This window comes from Balaenoptera borealis, assembly GCF_965194805.1.
Source record: "Balaenoptera borealis genome assembly, chromosome: 16".
NCBI classification, from domain to species: domain Eukaryota; kingdom Metazoa; phylum Chordata; class Mammalia; order Artiodactyla; family Balaenopteridae; genus Balaenoptera; species Balaenoptera borealis.
The window spans coordinates 50,245,351-50,262,107 of record NC_138872.1 but is presented as its reverse complement, the minus strand read 5'-3'; the positions used below and the strand labels follow the sequence as shown (position 1 = coordinate 50,262,107).

Here is a 16,757-nt window from a genome sequence, read left to right as displayed (position 1 = left end):
GGAGGCAGGAGCCGGCGCAGGCTGGCCGGACCTCGCGCGGCGCCTGGCCCACGAGCAGGGACCGAAAGACACTCGCGTCCCGGGGTCCCCGCAGCGCGTCCAGAAAGCATGTGGGGACACTCCGCGGCCGCTTCGAATCTCCTGCGCGTTCCAAGTCACGCCCCACCACTTCTCCCTCTGAACCAAGACCCCCGCGGCTCCCGGGGTCCCGCGCCACCTTTCGCCCCCATTCCTCCCTCCGCCCCACGTGTCCTGCGACCCTCCACTCCATCTCGCCCCGCCTCCCCCACCTGCGCCCTGTCGCGGGCCCGAGTTCCCCACCAGTCCGGACCTCCCTCCGACCCATTTTCCCTGCGCGCCCTCTTGGTCCCCGCGTCGCCCCCCGCCCCGCGTCGCCCCCCGCCCCGCATCCTCCTTCAGATCGCCTTCCCCGCGCGCCCCGCGAGCCCAGCTCAGCGCCGTGCGCCCGGCGCCCCTCTCCGGCCCAGCTCGCGGCGGGGCGGGGCCTCTCAGGCGGAAGTGCCCGGGGCGCCGGCGGCTGGGACCGGCCCGGACGATGGGAAGCCAGGGCAGAGGCGGCGGCTGGGGCCGCAGTGGCAGCCGTGGCTGCCCGAGCGGCGGCGGGGGTGGGCGGCCGGGTACGCGGGTCGGGTAGCGCCGGGCCGAGCGCGGAGCCATGCGCCGGGCTGGGACCGGGACCGGGGGCGCGGCGGTGGTGGTGGCGGTGGCGGTGCCGCTGCTGCTGCTGCTGCTGCTCGCTCGGTCCCTGCCTGCCGCCGCCGGCGACGGCAAAAAGAGCGGTGAGCGAGCGCAGACCCGCGGGCGCCATCCCGGGGGCTCGGGCTGGGGGGCGGAGGGAGCAGCGGGGGGAGCGGCCGGGATTGTGAGTCACCTGGGGGCACCTGTGCGCTCACCTGGCGCGGACGTAGGGCCCAGGTCCCCACCCTGGGTTGGGGGCGCAGGGCGGCCCCTTCCGGGGCACCGAGTGTGAGAGCGGGCGGTAGAAGGGACACCCGCGCCCCCTCCTCTGTCCCCGGGGCCGGGTTCGGCCAGACGGTCCCCTTGGAGCGAGTCCTCCCTTCCTTCCTGCTCCTCCTCCTCCCAACGGGTTCTGGTCGGGCACGAGCCTCGCACACCAGGACGTGGGGGTGAAGTGGCCCAGGGGGACTCTTCTGGGACTCCAGGAGCTGCGGGGGGGAGCTGTGAGCTCCTGGGAAGAAACACTGGGCCGTGGGATTCCCGGGTCCCCATCTGGTCTGGGAGAGGGCCAGAGTTGGGAAAAAGTTGCTTAGATCCTAAAGTAGCAGCCGGGGTGGGTGTAATGCCTCCACCCCTCCCAAGGTGACCACCACCCTACTGCAGTCACTTTCAACAGCTGGCCTTGCTTGTTGGAGGCTAGACTCCCAGTCGTCCTCAGAACCCTAGCAGGCCAGAGTGGTTCTGAGAAATGGGCACCTCTGTGTTGTCTGGGAACTTCCACTCCCTTTGATGAAGGCCCAAGGAGGTGGCTAGACCAGAAGTTGCTGTCCTTGGGGTTCTGCAGGACACCTGAGGATGCTGAGTAAACTGCCTGATTCCTGAGGCCTTGGGCTCTCTGGTGGCCAGGCTGGTGGGGCTGGGAGGGCCCAGATGCCCCACCAGGCAGTAGGCAGCTTATCCAACACAGCCTGGGGCTGGTTCCCAGCCCATCCCCCCTTCTCTGAAATCTTGCTTCTCCAAGCTCCTGTTTCTTTGAGGGTTGTGCCTCTGGTTTCTGAGCTTGGCACAGCTTGAAATGAAAGGCAGTTTCCCCGAGATGGGCCCCTGATGAAATTGCTCCATCGGGTACCGATGAGAAAGTCATCCTTACTTTCTCCTTTCCTCCTTTTCCGGGATCAGGGCTAGGTGAGGGGTCACTGATGAAGAGTTTATGGAGATGGAAAATCTGGGGCAGCCGCTCACCTCCCAGGCCTGCTAAAGTGATCCTGGTTTCTGTGTGATCCTGGCTTCTGGGGTCTCTGGGTGGGCAGGGTCTCCGCACTGTGTGCCTGTCCTGGTTTGGAGGATGTGGGACAGGGTGCCCTTACTAGGGTTCCCAGGACAGGCTCAGGGACTTTCTTTCTCCTACCCCCAGCCCTGTGTCCTTGGAGGGGATTGTGGGCAGAGCAGGTGTGCATGTGGCTGGAGCTCCCTGATAACAGAAATGTGTCTTCCACATCTGGCTCAGATGGAGACCTGCAGAGCTGAGGGTGGGGTGCTGGAGGGGCTGTGTGGCCTGGGAGTGGGGACCCCTAGGTCTTAGGGTAACCTCTCTTATCTCTCATGCACCTGGTGAAACTTCACAGCCACCAGCTGGGTTGCAGGTGTCCAGGGCTGGCAGGGGCCAGAGGACCTGGCCACTCTCTGGTCAGGGGGCTGCACACTGCAGCGGGACCTCCCCTGCCTGGCCCCATCTAGAAGCTGGGTGCCCGGTGGGCTGGCTGACTGTTTCTCTAAGGCCCTGTGGTCCTGGGGTGGGGTGGGGTGGGGTGGGGGAGGGCTGCAGCAGCCTCAGGAGAAAGTTTGTATTAGCTCAGTGGCTGCAGTCTCCTGGCACTCAGGCCACAGTTGGCAGTTGGGACTTGGTGGCCAGTAGACACCTGGAAAGCCTGGAGTGTGTCCTATGTGATGCCTACCCCTGCCCAGCCCCCAATACCGGGCTCCTCCGAGCTCAGACTGGCTTTGCAAGTGGGCTGCTATCTTTTCTCAGGGTGTTTCCATGGTAGGGTCAGGAAGCTGGCAGGAAAGCCAGCTGCTCACCTGGTTCCCTTACCTGCTCACCTGGCCCACCTGGAAGGGCCCGGGCTTGCTGCTGGGGTGGTGTGAGTTGCCAGTTTCCCAGTGGGGCAGGGGGAGGTACCCAGCTCAGAGGAGAGGGAGACCACACCCTGCTGTGTCCACAATGCATTTCTTCTTAAAGCACTTTAACATCCATTAACCATGGAGGGAGGGGCAGCCAAAGGGAGGTGCTGTCCGACTCAGCCAACTCAGAGGAAGCTAGGACCCAGAGAGGGGAAAGGATGGTCAAGGTCACAGGAGAACAAGGCCTGAGCTGGTGCTGGGGCCACGCTTCCTACCATGCAGCCCAGGTGCCTTGTCAGCCACCCCTGGGACACAGAGAGCACCAGAGCATGCCTGTTCTGTGGGAGGCCTTAGAGGAAGGGTCTGAGTGGGCACCCTCACCCACTCATTGGGCAGGTGGTTACACCATGGGCCCCAGACACATGCTCCAGCGGTTAATGGACACTCCCAGGAGGGCCCTAATCCTGGGTGGGGCCGCAGGCCTCTGTGCCCAGTCCCAGCAGACCTTCAGAGCTGGTCTGGGAAAGGCTGGCATGACAAAAGGGGGCTGCAAGTGCAAACTTTTTGGAGTGTGTGGGGGAGGGCAGCTGGGGAGCCATGGAGGTGGGGGCCTGGGAGCCACTGCCAGGACTGGGGCGCAGGGGAGCCCTGGGCTGGGGCCACTCTGCAGGGGCTTGTGCCCACTGGAGCTGGGGGTAGCCATTCCAGCCTAGGTCCCCTCCCCACAGGGTCTCTGCCTGCCTCCTGTCTGGGTGAGGAGGGATGACGGCTCTGGTGCAACTGTATCCCAAATCATGGCCTGAGCAGGCGGCCAGCCTCCAGACCTGGACTCCCTGGCCTGTCCAGTGGAACCAGGATCAAGGATGCTGGAGCTGGGGAGGCTCAGAGGAGGTGGGGGAGAGTGTCCTGGCGTCTAGTGCCCAGGGCAGTTGTGGGGGCTCCCGCCCTGACCACTTCCTGTGCCCTTCAGACTCCATCCCTCAGCCCTGGATGTGCCAGGGCTGCAGTGGAGGGAGGGGAGGGGGGGCTGTGACCAGTGTGGAGAGGAGCTGCCCTCTGAGTGGGGCTCTTCCTGCTTCTAAGGTCTGAGACCGTTGGGGTGATCGGTGTTGGGTGGCTGTGGGACTCGTTGATAAGGGGTGGCTGGTGGGTGGGATGTGGAGATCTGGGGAAAGTTGGCAGAGGAATGGCTGTGGGGGACTGAGCCTGTGAGCTAGAGATCGTTGGCAGGGCTGGAGGGGTTTAGAAAGATGGATGTGTGGACGTGAGTGGGAACGTGATGCCTGAGTGAAAACTTCTGAGCCCTGGGCCCTTGCCAAGGGCTGGGGGGGAGCAGTGACCTTTCCGAGGTCAGAGTGGGCATGCCAGGCATCCCAGGGGCTCCATGGCTTCCCTCGCCCCTTCTCTCCGGCCCAGGCCAGGCATGAGGGCCTCCATCTTCTCCCCAGGGGAGGGGGATCCTGGGCACCCTGGCCTGGCTGACAGCGCCTTCTCCGCAGATGCCAGGCTGGTGTCGGAGCAGTTTTCGCAGGCCCCGCAGAAGCTGGCTTTCTACAGCTGGTATGGCAGCGCCAGGCTCTTCCACTTCCAGGTGCCCCCAGACACAGTGCTGCTGCGCTGGCTGCTGCAGGTGTCCAGGGGCAGTGGCCCTACCTGCACCAACATGGAGATCACTGTGTAGGTGCCCGCCCGCCGCCCCCGCCCCCGCCTGAGCCGCCTGGGCTGACACCTGAGCCTGCCCTGCTCTCCCTGCCTCCAGGTACTTCCGCTATGGTGCCCCTCCCGTCATCAACCCACTGGGCACCAGCTTCCCTGACAACACCTCCGTTCAGCCCTCCTTCCTCCTCAAGATGCTGCACAGCAACGCCTCCGTCAACATCTCCCACCCAGCACCCGGGGACTGGTTTGTGGCCGCCCACCTGCCCCCCTCATCCCATAAGATTGAGGTGAAGGTAAGGGGGCTCCCTCCAGGGACAGGGGGTGGGCAGGACCCCACAGTGCGTGAATGGCCAGTCCCTATTTTTCATCTCCCCAGGGCAGACTTTGCTCGGGGCTCTGCTGCCCAGCCCTGCCACTCCACCCTAGGGCTCTATGGTCCAGCCCTGACACCCTCCCCCCGCAGGCTCTCTGGTCCAGCCCTGCCTCCCCCAACCCTAGGGCTCTCTGGTCCAGCCCTGCTGCCCCCTCCTGCTTCCCCTTCTCCCCTGTGCCTGCTCTCTCCTTAGGGCTTTGTTCCCACCTGTGCCTACATCTTCCAGCCTGACATGCTGGTCGTGCGAGTGGTCGAGGTCTCCATCCTGGAGCCTGACGTGCCCTTTCCACAGACCCTCCTCTCCCACCCCAGCTACCTCAAGTGAGTGGAGGTTTGGTGGAGTGGGTGGTACTGCTGTCCTCACTGCGGGTGAAAGCGGTGGGTCTGTGTCTCTGGGTCGTGCTAAGAAGTGGGGGCCAGGTGTCTCGCCCCCTTTGGCTACCACTCTGAGGGTGAAGTATACGGGGAGGTTGGTTGAAGCCGCAGAGCCCAAGTGAGGCCGTATCCCCTTGGCTGCAGAGTCTTCGTCCCCGAGTACACCCAAGAGCTGCGGCTGGAGCTGCAGGGCTGTGCATCCAACGGGAGCCTGGGCTGCCCTGTGCGCCTCACCGTGGGCTCGGCCACCCTGCCTGGAAACTTCCAGAAGGTGCTCACTTGCAGCGGCCCCACCCAGGCCTGCCGCCTGCTGCTGCCCTCACCACCCTGGGACCGGTGGCTGCAAGTGACGGCCAAGAGCCTCGCCGGGCCCCGTGTGTCTGTGGCTTTCAGTGCTGTGGCTGCCCTCACAGGTGGGCTGAGCAGGGAGATGGCTCTGCCCCCTGCCTTCCGCCCTCAGGCCTTCCTCCAGCTGAGCTCCTTGTGGTCCTGACAGCCTGCAGGCCGTGGAGTGTGAACTTCCAGCACCTTCTGCAGAGCAGCCCAAACCAGAGCAGCAACGCCTCCACCGGTCTGCTTCCCCCGACCCCCAGCTACCAGGACCTGGACCGGAGGGGCAGGGTGGGCGGCAGCCCCTTCTGCCTCAGGAGCTTCCCCGTCCTGCGGGAAGACGTGGACGTGGTATCCGTGCGCTTCCAGCCCCTGGACAGGGTCTCGGTGCTCGTGCAGTCAGACATGCCCTCAGTGATGCGGCTGAACCTCAACACGGGCATGGACAGCGGGGGCTCCCTCACCATCTCCATGCGGGTCAACAAGGTACCTTGGTCCAAGAACCCCTAGAGGTCCGGCTCGGATCAGGGCCCAGGGTCCAGGGCTCAGACCTGCCTGGGCAGAGCGATGCTGCTCAGGCCTCCCTGTGCCAACTTTGGCACGGAGACGGGATTGGGGTGGCCTTTCAGGCAACAAAGTGAGCCCGGCAGGCGTTGGGCCAGAACAGGCACCATCTGAGAAACAGAAGGCCTGTTCTGCGGGGCAGCAGGTCCCCGTTGGCAGGCCCAGGGCTGCAGGTAGGGTCAGAAGCTGGGTGCCCCAGGCCTGGCGGGGAAGGGTCCTGGTGGGCCCTGAGCCAGCAGGGGCCACAGAGAACGGCACCCAGCACCAGGGGTGAACTTGAGGTGGAGGCCGGGGACTGACCCTGAATGGCCTCCTTTCCAGACTGCGATTGCCAACACCTCAGTGGTAGCCTGTGTGACTGCTGCCTCACCCTTGCTCAGCTTCAACGCTTCGCTCAGCTGCACCACAGGTATAGGTGGCATCCGGCCCCGGGACCAGCAGGCCCTCTGGCTCCCTATGACCAGGCCTTCCTCCTCCCCTGCAGCCTTCTTCCAGGGCCACCCCCTGTCTCTGAGTGCCTCTTCTCCCACGGCCAACCTCATCATCCCCTACCCAGAGACAGACAACTGGTACCTCTCCCTGCAGCTCATGTGCCCCGAGAGACCTGAGTAAGTAAACTTGAGGGCAGCCGGCCAAATCGTTGCGCTCGGGACCATGGACAGGGCTGCCCGTATCCCAGTTTGGGGCTGACCCAACTTCCTGTAAGCCGTGCAGGGTCAGTTGCCTTTTGGGAGTTCTAAAGGGTTCCCCACCTCCACCTGGCCACTCCTCCCGTGGCAGTTCTGAGAGTCCGGACACAAGCAGGGGGACTGGTCCAGGACACAGCCCCAGACAGGCTGGTACTCGGACAGCGGGAGGAAGAGGGGCATCTTGGCCTCGCAGAGCTCGTGGCTGCTGTCCTCCAGGGCTCGGAGCTCGGGGGCCTCAACTCTGGGTTCATGTGTCCAAGACCCTGCTGGGAGCACTGGTGGGGGACTGACCGGCAGACCTCAGCAGCCAGCCTTCCTATGGCCCCTTCCTCGCAGGGAGTGTGAGCAGGCCTCGGTCCTCGTGGAGACCACCTTGTACTTGGTGCCCTGCTTGAACGATTGTGGACCCTACGGCCAGTGCCTCCTGCTGCGCAGACATGGCTACCTGTATGCGGGCTGCAGCTGCAAGGCAGGTGAGGGACGGTCCTGATGTCTCCCCCAACTCGTGCCCTTGGCCTCCCAGCCCTGTGCCTTCCTCTGGGAGCCCATCCCAGCTCTGCCCCCGAAGAGCAAGGACAGATGCCCCCTTCCCGCCCCTACCGTGCCCCCGTGCGGACACAGAGAGGCACCCCCAGAGCTGGTACTGCCTTCTGATCTTGGCCTCCCCTGCCCACACCTGCCCACACCTACCCACACTGGCATCCACCTACCCACATGTGCCCCACACCTACCCACACCTGTCCCGGCCTGCTCAGAGGTGAGGAAGGGGTTTCTCTGCAGGGCCCTGGGTGAGGGGCGGGCCCTGAGGTTCCAAAGCGCCCCCTGCCGAGCCTGCCCCACTTGCCCGGCTTCAGCCCCCTCTGCGTTGCCTTGGCCCACAGGCTGGCGTGGGTGGAGCTGCACAGACAACAGCACAGCCCAGACGGCGGCCCAGCAGAAGGCGGCCGCCCTCTTGCTTACCCTGAGCAACCTCGTGTTCCTGGCCCCCATCGCCATCTCCGTGCACCGCTCCCTCCTGGTGGAGGCCTCCGTCTACGCCTACACCATGTTCTTCTCCACGGTAGGCCTGCTTGCTCCCCTGGGGGTGGTAGGGGGACCTGGGCTGCCGCTCACCGCCCGGCCCCACAGTTCTACCACGCCTGCGACCAGCCGGGTGAAGCGGTGCTGTGCATCCTCAACTATGACACACTGCAGTACTGCGACTTCCTGGGCTCCGGAGTGTCCATCTGGGTCACCATCCTTTGCATGGCCCGGCTGAAGGCCGCCCTGAAATACGTGAGTGATTTCCTGATACCCGGGGTCTGGGCTGTGGTGGGGCGGAGGCCCTTGTGCGCAGTATGTCGAGGGAGACACCAGAAAGGGGGTATGGCCGCTGCCCTTCGAAACCTCTTGTACTAACCAGTCGCCTGCTAGAAGAGGCTGCCTCCAGTTGTGAAGGGACTGTGTCAGCTGCTCGGAGGATGCCAGGAAAAGAAGGTGGTGGGCAGGGTTGGGCGAGGCCTGTCTCTCTCCCAGGGCCCCATTCAGAGAGGAGGCCTGGAACCCCAACCCTGGACCAGACCTCCCTGAGAAGCGCCCAGCTGTGCTCCTGGAGTCCCTGGTGCTGAGGACACTTTGGGGACTTTTCTGCTGCAGCCGGGCTTGGCTGATGGAGATGCGTGCCCTGGTGCCCTGCCTGCCCAAGTTTGTGCCCCAGAAATTCACCTGTGGGGAATTCCCTGGCAGTCCAGTGGTTAAGACTCCGTGCTTTCACTGCTGAGGGCGGCGTGGGTTCAATCCCCGGTCAGGGAACTAAGATCCCGCAAGCTGTGCGGCGCGGCCAAAACAAAACAAAACACATTAGAAATCCACCTGTGGATGGACCCTTGGGACTGATGGATCCCAGCAATGCAGGAGCTGGAGGAGGGGCACCTCCCTCCCAGCCAGCAGAGCAGGGCAGGGTGTGCCAGTTGCTCCAAGGGGACTGGCAGAGGTGCTGGGGGGCAGTAGGGACAGTGGGATGACCAGCAGGCCCAAACCACCTGCTCCTGCTGGACCTTGTGCCATCAAAAACGAACCAGGCCTAGCGCTCCTGTGACCCTGCCATCGTCCCTGTGTTTTGCCCAGGTTCTGTTTCCCCTGGGCGCTCTGGTCTTCGCCATGTCCTTGCAGCTGGACCGCAGGGCCGCCTGGAACACAATGGGGCCTTGCCTCTTTGCCATTGTGGTCATGGTCACCATGTGGGTAAGGAACTAGGGCAGGCCTGGGGTCCTGCCCAGGCTCCCTCTCCTGGTAATTGGGGTAAAAGAGCATGGGCTCTCCATACACGCTCGCTCTGGGAGGAGAGAGCATGGCCCCTCATTTTGGCCATGTTCTCAGTCCTGGGTCTGAGTCCTCCAGATCTGCCGAGGGCTGCCAGTGGCACCCACAGGGGCTCAGTGTGGCTTCATGCCCAGGGCCTGGGCCTGAGGAACCCATAGATCTTTGTGCCCTTGAACCCCTCCAAGCAGCCCACACTCCCAGACCTGGGCAGGCCCCTGGGAGCTGTGGCTGCAGCCCCTGTGCCAACACTCGTGCGGTGGTTTTCTCCAGGTGTACCGCTGTGGGCGCCGGCGCCACTGCTACCCCCCATCCTGGCAGCGCTGGGTCTTCTACCTCCTGCCCGGCATCTCCATGGCCGCTGTGGCCATCACCATCTACACTTCCATGATGACCAGCGACAACTATTACTACACCCACAGCATCTGGCACATGCTGCTGGCAGGGAGCGCAGCCTTCTTGCTGCCACCACGTGAACAGCACACCAAGCCTTGGGCCTGCTCCCAGAAGCTCACCTGCCACTATGAGATCTGCAAGAACCACCAGGACGAGTTGTACACAGTGACATGACACAGCCAGCTTGGGGACACCTGCAGCTTTGATGATCTCTCCAGCCAGGGGCAGGACCAAGGGAGAGGGACCCTGTCCAGATCCATTTCCAACTGAATAAAATTGCCCTGAGCACTCTTTTGCTTTCTCCTGCAGAGGAGAGGACCATACCCCCAACTCCCTTGTGCCCACTGGCTGCCAGCTGACTCGGTCCCTCTGCAGGTCCCAGCTGGTATCTGCAGTGGCCCCTGGGGCCTGGGCCTGGCTGCCTGGAGACCACAGGTACCATGTGGGGTCAGGCTCTGAGTTCTTCTGGCTTGGGGATGGTTGGAGGGAGATGTGGTGTAAGAGTCCCCCATTGCCCTATTCCCCTGTGAGGCTGTGGTATGAGAGACCCAGGTGGGCCGAGGAGGCCTGAGCCCACCTCCCATGGGCCCCTGCCCCGTAGGCTGGGAGCTATGCCATCCCTGGCTCATTGACACCTTGTGCCCCTGAATGCCAGCCTGCCTCGGGCATGGGGATGCCCCCTGCTGATACATTTGCCATGGGAAGGAGTGACCACATTTACCAGGGAGCTGATGGCACTGGGGTGTCCATAAGGGCCAGCTGCCATGGGTAGCAGGGGGGAGGCTGACTTCTGGCTGTCCAGCCCTCCCCCTTTACTCCCTTTGGCTCTCAGTTTTGGAGCTGCAGGCCCCTGAGATGAGCTTCCTGGGGAGGGGGCTGCCAAGCTGCTCTGGGAGTGCTGGGCCTGCAGGGCACACCTTGTCCCATCTTTGTGTCCCATTGACCCCTGGGTTCCTGGGCCCTGCCTAGGGAGCATCTCCTTGAGTTACTCCCAGGAGAGAAGGTGATGGCTGCCGGCCCGCACTGGCCCAACCACACGTTTGGGGAGGGGGCTCCTGGAGACCTGGCCCTGCCTTTCTCCTTCCTCTGTGGTGGAAGCACGGTATCGCCTGCTGACTGCCCCAGGAGCAGTGCCCTGCCCCTCCCTAAGGGGCTGCTGTCTGTGTGAGGGTGCTGGACAGGGCTGCTGAGCCCAGGGTGGGGGGCACGCACTCTCCCATCTTTTGGCCCTGGCGTCTTCCCTTCTGAGTCCTGTCCAGGCTGCGGCCTCCCTGGAGGCTTCCCGCACCCCCAGTCACCCAGCACTTGGCCACTGGAGCATTCTCTAGGCTTGTAAAGTGGAAACATTTATATACAGTATTTTGGGGAGGAATTTTTTCAAGACATTTAAGACGTATTTTTCTGTAGCTCTGATTGCACTGTGATTAGTGAATTTAATATTCTACATGATGTTTCAAGGCAAAAGAGTTTTTACATTGTTTTCTGGGCTCCTTCCGGGAGGAGGGGAGGTGGGACCGAGAATGACAAGTCCCTGCTCCCAGGAAATGGGCCCACGCTTGCCGACGGTGCCTGCAGCTGCCGCCGTCTCCGCAGCGAGTTTTCCACGGTCCCTAAAGACGGGAAAGGGGGCGGGACGAGGGGGGGCGTTGTAGACCGACCGGCTTTGCAGCCAGTCAGCGGCGGGTGGAAGGCAAGGTGCCGCGGCACGACTTCCGGTTCCGGGGGGGAGCGGGACTCAGGTAGGTAGGTGGTGCGGCCGGCTCTGGAATCGGGGTCTTGCGGTGGTTGGGCAGCCCGGGGTCACGCGGCTGGGGTCGGGGCCGCGCGGGGGCACGGGGTCGAAGTTGGGGCCGCGCGGGGGGCCGGGCGCGGGGGTGACGGAGGCGGAGCCGGGGGTCGGGATGGGGCTGGAGGCCGGGGGCGGGAGTCGGGGGATCGGGCCTCTTGGAGTTACGCGGCTGGGCTCGGGGCCGCGCGGGGCCATGGGGCCAGGGTAGAGGCGGCGCGCCGGGGGCTGGAGTCGGGGGTGGGGGTCGGGGCCCGCGTCCGGCCGGGCGCTCGTGACGGTGGCCCCTGCCTCCTGCCAGGCTCGCCACGATGCCCCTGCACAAGGTCCCGGTCGGCCTGTGGAAGCAGCTCCGGCTGCGGGAGGGCATCTACTCCCGCCTGCCCCAGCACTACCTGCGTTCCTTGGAGGAGGCGCGGACGCCCACTCCCGTGCACTACAGGCCACACGGGGTCAAATTCAAGATCAACCCCAAGAACGGGCAGCGGGAGCGCGTGGAGGACGTGCCCATTCCCGTTCACTATCCCCCGGAGTCCCAGCTGGGGCTCTGGGGCGGCGAGGGCTGGGTGCAGGGTCACAGATACGTCAGCAACGACAAGGTGGGTGAGCAGGACGGGCTTGAGCGGTACTTCCTGGGCCTCGCTGCCTTGCTCCGGGCTCCGGAGGTACCTGGACAGTGAAAGGGACCCCCACCCCTCTGGGAGAGGGAGCTTACAGTCTGGTGGAGACACAGCTCCATCTGAAGAGTGTCCTCAGGAGTAAAAAGTCACAGTTTCGGTAGCCAGATCGAGTGTATAGATGAGGAGCCCTGTGTGGTGAGAAGAGATGGAGAATGAGGTTTAAGGTCACCTGTCAGCTTGACCGCCATACTTTCTCTACTCCTCGTGACACCTACAGGGCTGGCATTTAGGAAGGCCGAGAGGCTCACCTGGGAGCCGGTCTCCTGAGTCTGCCCCCTGAGCTGTGTTGCCTCTGGTGGGGAGCCTGGGGGAAGGAGGGGGCTTATGTCTTTGAGGCCTCCTAGGCTAGCGTCTCCCTTTGCCTTTGGCCCCTTGGTCCCTGGTTTGGGATGTGATGACCTGTGAACCGTGGAGTTATGGTCGTGTGTGCGGTGTGTCTGGAATAAACACCAGCAACTTGGGCAAGGTCTGGGGAGAAGCTGACCTCTGGGTGGGCACCTGGGTCCCCAGGTGGGGACTGCTTCATGCAGCTCCACATGCCCAGTCTCCCCACTCCAGTGTGTGGGGAGAAGCAGCAGCGCTCACCAGGTTTCTTGCCCCCTCAGCTCTCCAAGAGGGTGAAGAAGGTGTGGAAACCGCAGTTGTTCCAGCGTGAGCTTTACAGTGAGATCCTGGATACCAGGTTCACCGTGACCGTGACCATGCGCACCCTGGACCTCATCGACGAGGCTTACGGGTTTGACTTCTACATTCTCAAGGCAAGCAGATCTGCACCACGCTGGGGTTCCCTGTGAGATATAAACGGGACCATGTCCCTTTCTGGGCAGCCCCAGTGGGAGTCCATCACTGTGGACGGCCATCTTGCCCATGTGGCCAAGAGAGCACAGCTGCCTCCTTCTCTGCTCTTAGACCTTCCTCGCTTCTGGTCTGGGTGCTGGGGCTGCCCACCTCGCCTAAAGTGCTCCACCAGGCTGGCCTGGGGGCTGCCAGCTGCTGGGGAGGAAGCTGGAGGGGCCGGCTGGTGCGGTGGGCAGGGCCCTGCCCGCAGCACCTGGCCCCATGCAGAGCCTCCTGCCAGACCCCGAAAGAGGACCTGTGCTCCAAGTTTGGGATGGACCTGAAGCGAGGAATGCTGCTGCGGCTCGCCCGACAGGACCCCCAGCTGCACCCAGATGACCCCCACAGGAGAGCGGCCATCTACGACAAGTACAAGGTCAGGGCTCCAGCCTTTACTTACTGTTCCTCGTGGGCCCCCTGGCCGGCTGCCCACCCCTGACCTCACCCGCGAGCCCGTCTCTGTCTGCCCAGGCGTTTGTCATCCCGGAGGCAGAGGCCGAGTGGGTTGGCCTGACGCTGGACGAGGCCGTGGAGAAGCAGAGGCTCCTAGAAGAGAAGGTGAGCATGTGTGAGCACCAGCTGCCCTGCCCTCTCAGGAGTGGGCACAGCTGCCAAGCAGCAGCCCCTGGGGTGTGTTGACAGGGGCACTGGGTGGGCTTGGGGAGGCACTGCTACCCAGCGGGAGCCGTGGGCTGTGGTCTCCGCGTGGCCCACTCCCTCCCCTCCAGGTCCTGACCCTCTCCTGCCCCCCCTGGCTGGTTTCGTGGATGGGAAGATGGATAAGAGCTGGATGCTTGGCACCATCAATTTCTGTGGCCACCTAGTATTCCGCAGGGTCTGCCCAGTACTGCACTGAGGCCTTTTGTGTCTGTCCCCTAGAGGAGTCTGGAGCGTGTGATAGCTGCCAGGACAGGGGGCCCATCGTAGCTGCTGCCCCTTCTCTCTGCCCGGAGTCTCTGCAGCCAAGGCCCCTGCGGCCCCTCTCCCACGAACAGAGCACTGTCCTCTGGGCTGGGGGCTAGCGGATGGCAAGTAGCCTTGCTTGACCCCGTGGCCAAGCAGGAGGGGCCTGGTCCTCTCATGCTTGATTCCTCTTGGTGTTTGGTCAGCAGCTGGATCCCCACCCTCCCCAGAGCGCCTCACTGTGACCTGTCTTGTCTCTCTAGGACCCCGTTCCTCTGTTCAAGGTCTACGTGGAGGAGCTGATTGAGCAGCTTCAGCAGCAAGCGCTGTCTGAGCCGGCAGTGGTGCAGAAGAGAGCCAGCAGGACGTAGCCGCACTGGGACCTGGGCCTGACAGCCAGGCTCAGCACCCCGCCCCCTTTGGCACTGTGGACAGAGCCTGGGGTGGTGGTGAGGGCCACCCGTGGTCGTGTGTGCTGGCCGTGCAGCTCCCGGGTGGGGTGGGCTTTGTGGAGGCCCCAGGAGGTCTCTTGTCCCAGGATCCCCAGAGGCCTGGGGCCCTCTCGCTGCCTCTGTCCCCCCCTCCCCGCAGTGGAGGCCCTGCCAAGGCAGGTCACCACCCTCGGGGGAAAGTGTGAGTAAAGTCTGAGCCGGGCTGTGTGTGTGCTGCTTTGCTTAGAGGATCAGGCTCACCCCGTGCCTCAGAGACCCGGGACGCAGCTGAGGTGGGTGGTGGTCCCTAGGTGTGCAAGGTTTTGGTGCTCTTCTCTTCTCTGGGAGAACCCAGCATTGTGGGAGGCATCCTAGGATAGAGTAGGACTGTGCTCGCTCCTCCTCATTGCACATTGCCTGGAATGTTCTCCAGAGCAGAGGCCTGGTGCTATGTTCTGGCTCTGGGAGTGGCTATATGGTGTCTGCACCAGCACTGCCTTTGGGGTGGCGAGCACCACCCCCCCCCAGCTCTGGGAGGTGCAGGGGCCCCAGAGGGTGCTGCTGGTGCCAGTGTCTCACAGGGAAGGCCTTGAGTCTGGAGCTTCTGTTAGCACCTCCCTGTCACGGTCCAGAAGGAGGCAGAAGCCACATGGCCTGCGGGGCCTGTGACACAGATGTTCCCTCTTCAGCTGACCCAGACCTGAACTTGGGTGGGGATGTGGCCCCCAGTGGGAGGCTGAACCAGGCACCTGAAGCCTTTCCTGCTCTGAGATTTGGGGATGGCATGACCCTCTTCACTGACCCTACCTGGAAATCCTGAGCACTGAGACCCATTTGGGTCTCTCTGGGAGGACACAGGTGGGTTCCCCTGACCTGGTCCTGGCAGCTGACTGAGGGGCACCAGGCTCCCCTGAGGGAGCCGTGGAAGTGATGCCACCTGGGCTGTGTTTATGGGGTGGGAGGCCAGAGGGAGCGTGCAGCTGGCCAGTGAGCATGGCTGCAAGAGGGCCCTGGAGGCTCCATGGCTCGCAAGGAGGTCATCCAGGATGGGGGGCTGCCTTGGGGTCAGAGCCCTGGGGGGAATGCCCCAGAGGTCACCAGTCCCAGTCTCTTCCGGGGACACCTTGAGACCCCATGTGTCCTCATCCCTATTCTGTGACCGTTTTAATTTTTTAAGAATTTTACCAAAAGCTGATGATGCCCAGCTCACGCCTGGCCCGGCTCTGTGGGCTGGCAACGCCCAGCCCAGTTGTCTGAACCACACAGACTGCTGGTGCTCTGGGTGGGCCAGTCTCCCCAGCTTCCACCTCCTGGTTCCCTCCCACGTTCAGGATCCCCTTTCTGTGCCCCGCCCCCCTCCCCCCCCCACCCCAGTCTGTTGCCTGGGTACCCCTGCGATGCGCACCCAGAACATCCCCAGTTCACTGATATTGACTCAGGTACCCCTCCCTTGCCTGCTCCTTCCTGCCCCAACTAAGGCCACAGGCCGAGGGGGTGCCTGTGCCATTCCTGGAGCCTCGAGGGACCTGAGGGACCTGGCGCTGACATAGGGATTGTGGCCTGAGCAGGGTGGGGGCTGGGCCAGGTGTGAGCAGTCCGGGGGAGGGAGAGGTGGATGGAGGGTGGAATTGGCCTCCCTGTCAGCACTGGTGGGCCCAGGCTGGCTTCTGCTGGCTCCTGGGAGGAGCTTGGCATGCCCTTAGCAGGTCACTTGCCCCCTGCCTAGCCTGAGGCTGGACTGAGTTGGGGGTCTCAGTGTGGTCCTGGCCCTAGAACTGAAACATGAGCCTTTTTCTGGTGGTGCAGCATCAGTTTCCTCAAATTCTCACAAAAATCCTTGCCTCAGGAAAGGTTCAGAAGCCCTCACTGAGTGACAGACTCACTCCCCAGCCCCAAGAAAACAATAACCCAGACCTTCCGGTTTCCTCTGGGAGGTGGGAGTGGGGAGAGGACATAAGGGCTGCACTCACCCACAAGCACGGATCCAGGAGCTGAGCTGCCCATCAGCTACACGTCCCTGCCTTCCACGTGTCCCACCCCCCCGGCCCTGGTCAGGCGGAGGCCCCTGAGCTGCCTTCATTTTCGTCTCCTGTCAACCACATCTCTGCACAGTCTCAACCACAATCTCTTTGTTACTCTTGTCAGAGCTCCGGTTCTGCCCTGGCTGAGGCCCTGCAGCCAATCAGGACCCTGGGTTGGTGCAGGGCAGGGGGTTGTGCTGATCAAGGTCGAACCTGTGGAATCCTGAGCTGCCCTGCACTGACCCGTGGCTGCAAACAGGCCATGCCCCTGTCTCTGCACCAGCTGGGTCAACCCTCCTATGTGTTTCTATGACAACAGAGCTCAACCAGTCGGCTTCCATGCTGGGCTGTGGACAGGAGGGTGAAGGGTCACTATGGCTATGGACTGGGGAGGGGCTCTCGGGACCAGCACTGGAGGCCCTGACAGTAGCATGGCCGTCAACACCATGATGTCTCAAGGCCCTGTTGTGTCCACTGCCTGATTCCACTGCCCCTGTGTCCCAGGGCAGGCAAAAGGACCAACCCTACCTAGAGAGGGGACAACATAGGCTGAGAGGGGCAGGGCTCAGTCCAGGGCTCTGTGCCTGACCCCTCA

General features: G+C 63.4%; 2 protein-coding genes across 3 annotated transcripts; both read left to right on the top strand.

The window, feature by feature from the left end:
- The first annotated feature begins 538 nt into the window (after nt 1–538).
- PGAP6 (post-GPI attachment to proteins 6) lies at nt 539–9,795 on the top strand. 2 transcript variants are annotated; one of them, XM_082361535.1, is made up of 13 exons: nt 539–800; nt 4,320–4,497; nt 4,580–4,772; nt 5,079–5,173; nt 5,372–5,640; nt 5,724–6,043; nt 6,443–6,530; nt 6,606–6,729; nt 7,147–7,283; nt 7,692–7,870; nt 7,939–8,085; nt 8,917–9,033; nt 9,382–9,795. In XM_082361535.1, exons 1-13 carry the CDS (start codon nt 677–679, stop codon nt 9,676–9,678), a joined length of 2,268 nt encoding a protein of 755 aa, XP_082217661.1. In that variant the 5' UTR covers nt 539–676; the 3' UTR covers nt 9,679–9,795. The 2 variants fall into 2 exon arrangements, with proteins under 2 accessions (XP_082217661.1, XP_082217660.1); XM_082361534.1 differs by having other exon boundaries at nt 540–800; nt 5,046–5,173.
- Nucleotides 9,796–11,591: 1,796 nt separating this feature from the next.
- Nucleotides 11,592–14,365, top strand: MRPL28 (mitochondrial ribosomal protein L28). Its single transcript, XM_082361618.1, has 5 exons — nt 11,592–11,889; nt 12,576–12,728; nt 13,049–13,183; nt 13,279–13,365; nt 13,974–14,365. Exons 1-5 carry the CDS (start codon nt 11,602–11,604, stop codon nt 14,079–14,081), a joined length of 771 nt encoding a protein of 256 aa, XP_082217744.1. The 5' UTR covers nt 11,592–11,601; the 3' UTR covers nt 14,082–14,365.
- Nucleotides 14,366–16,757: the final 2,392 nt, after the last annotated feature.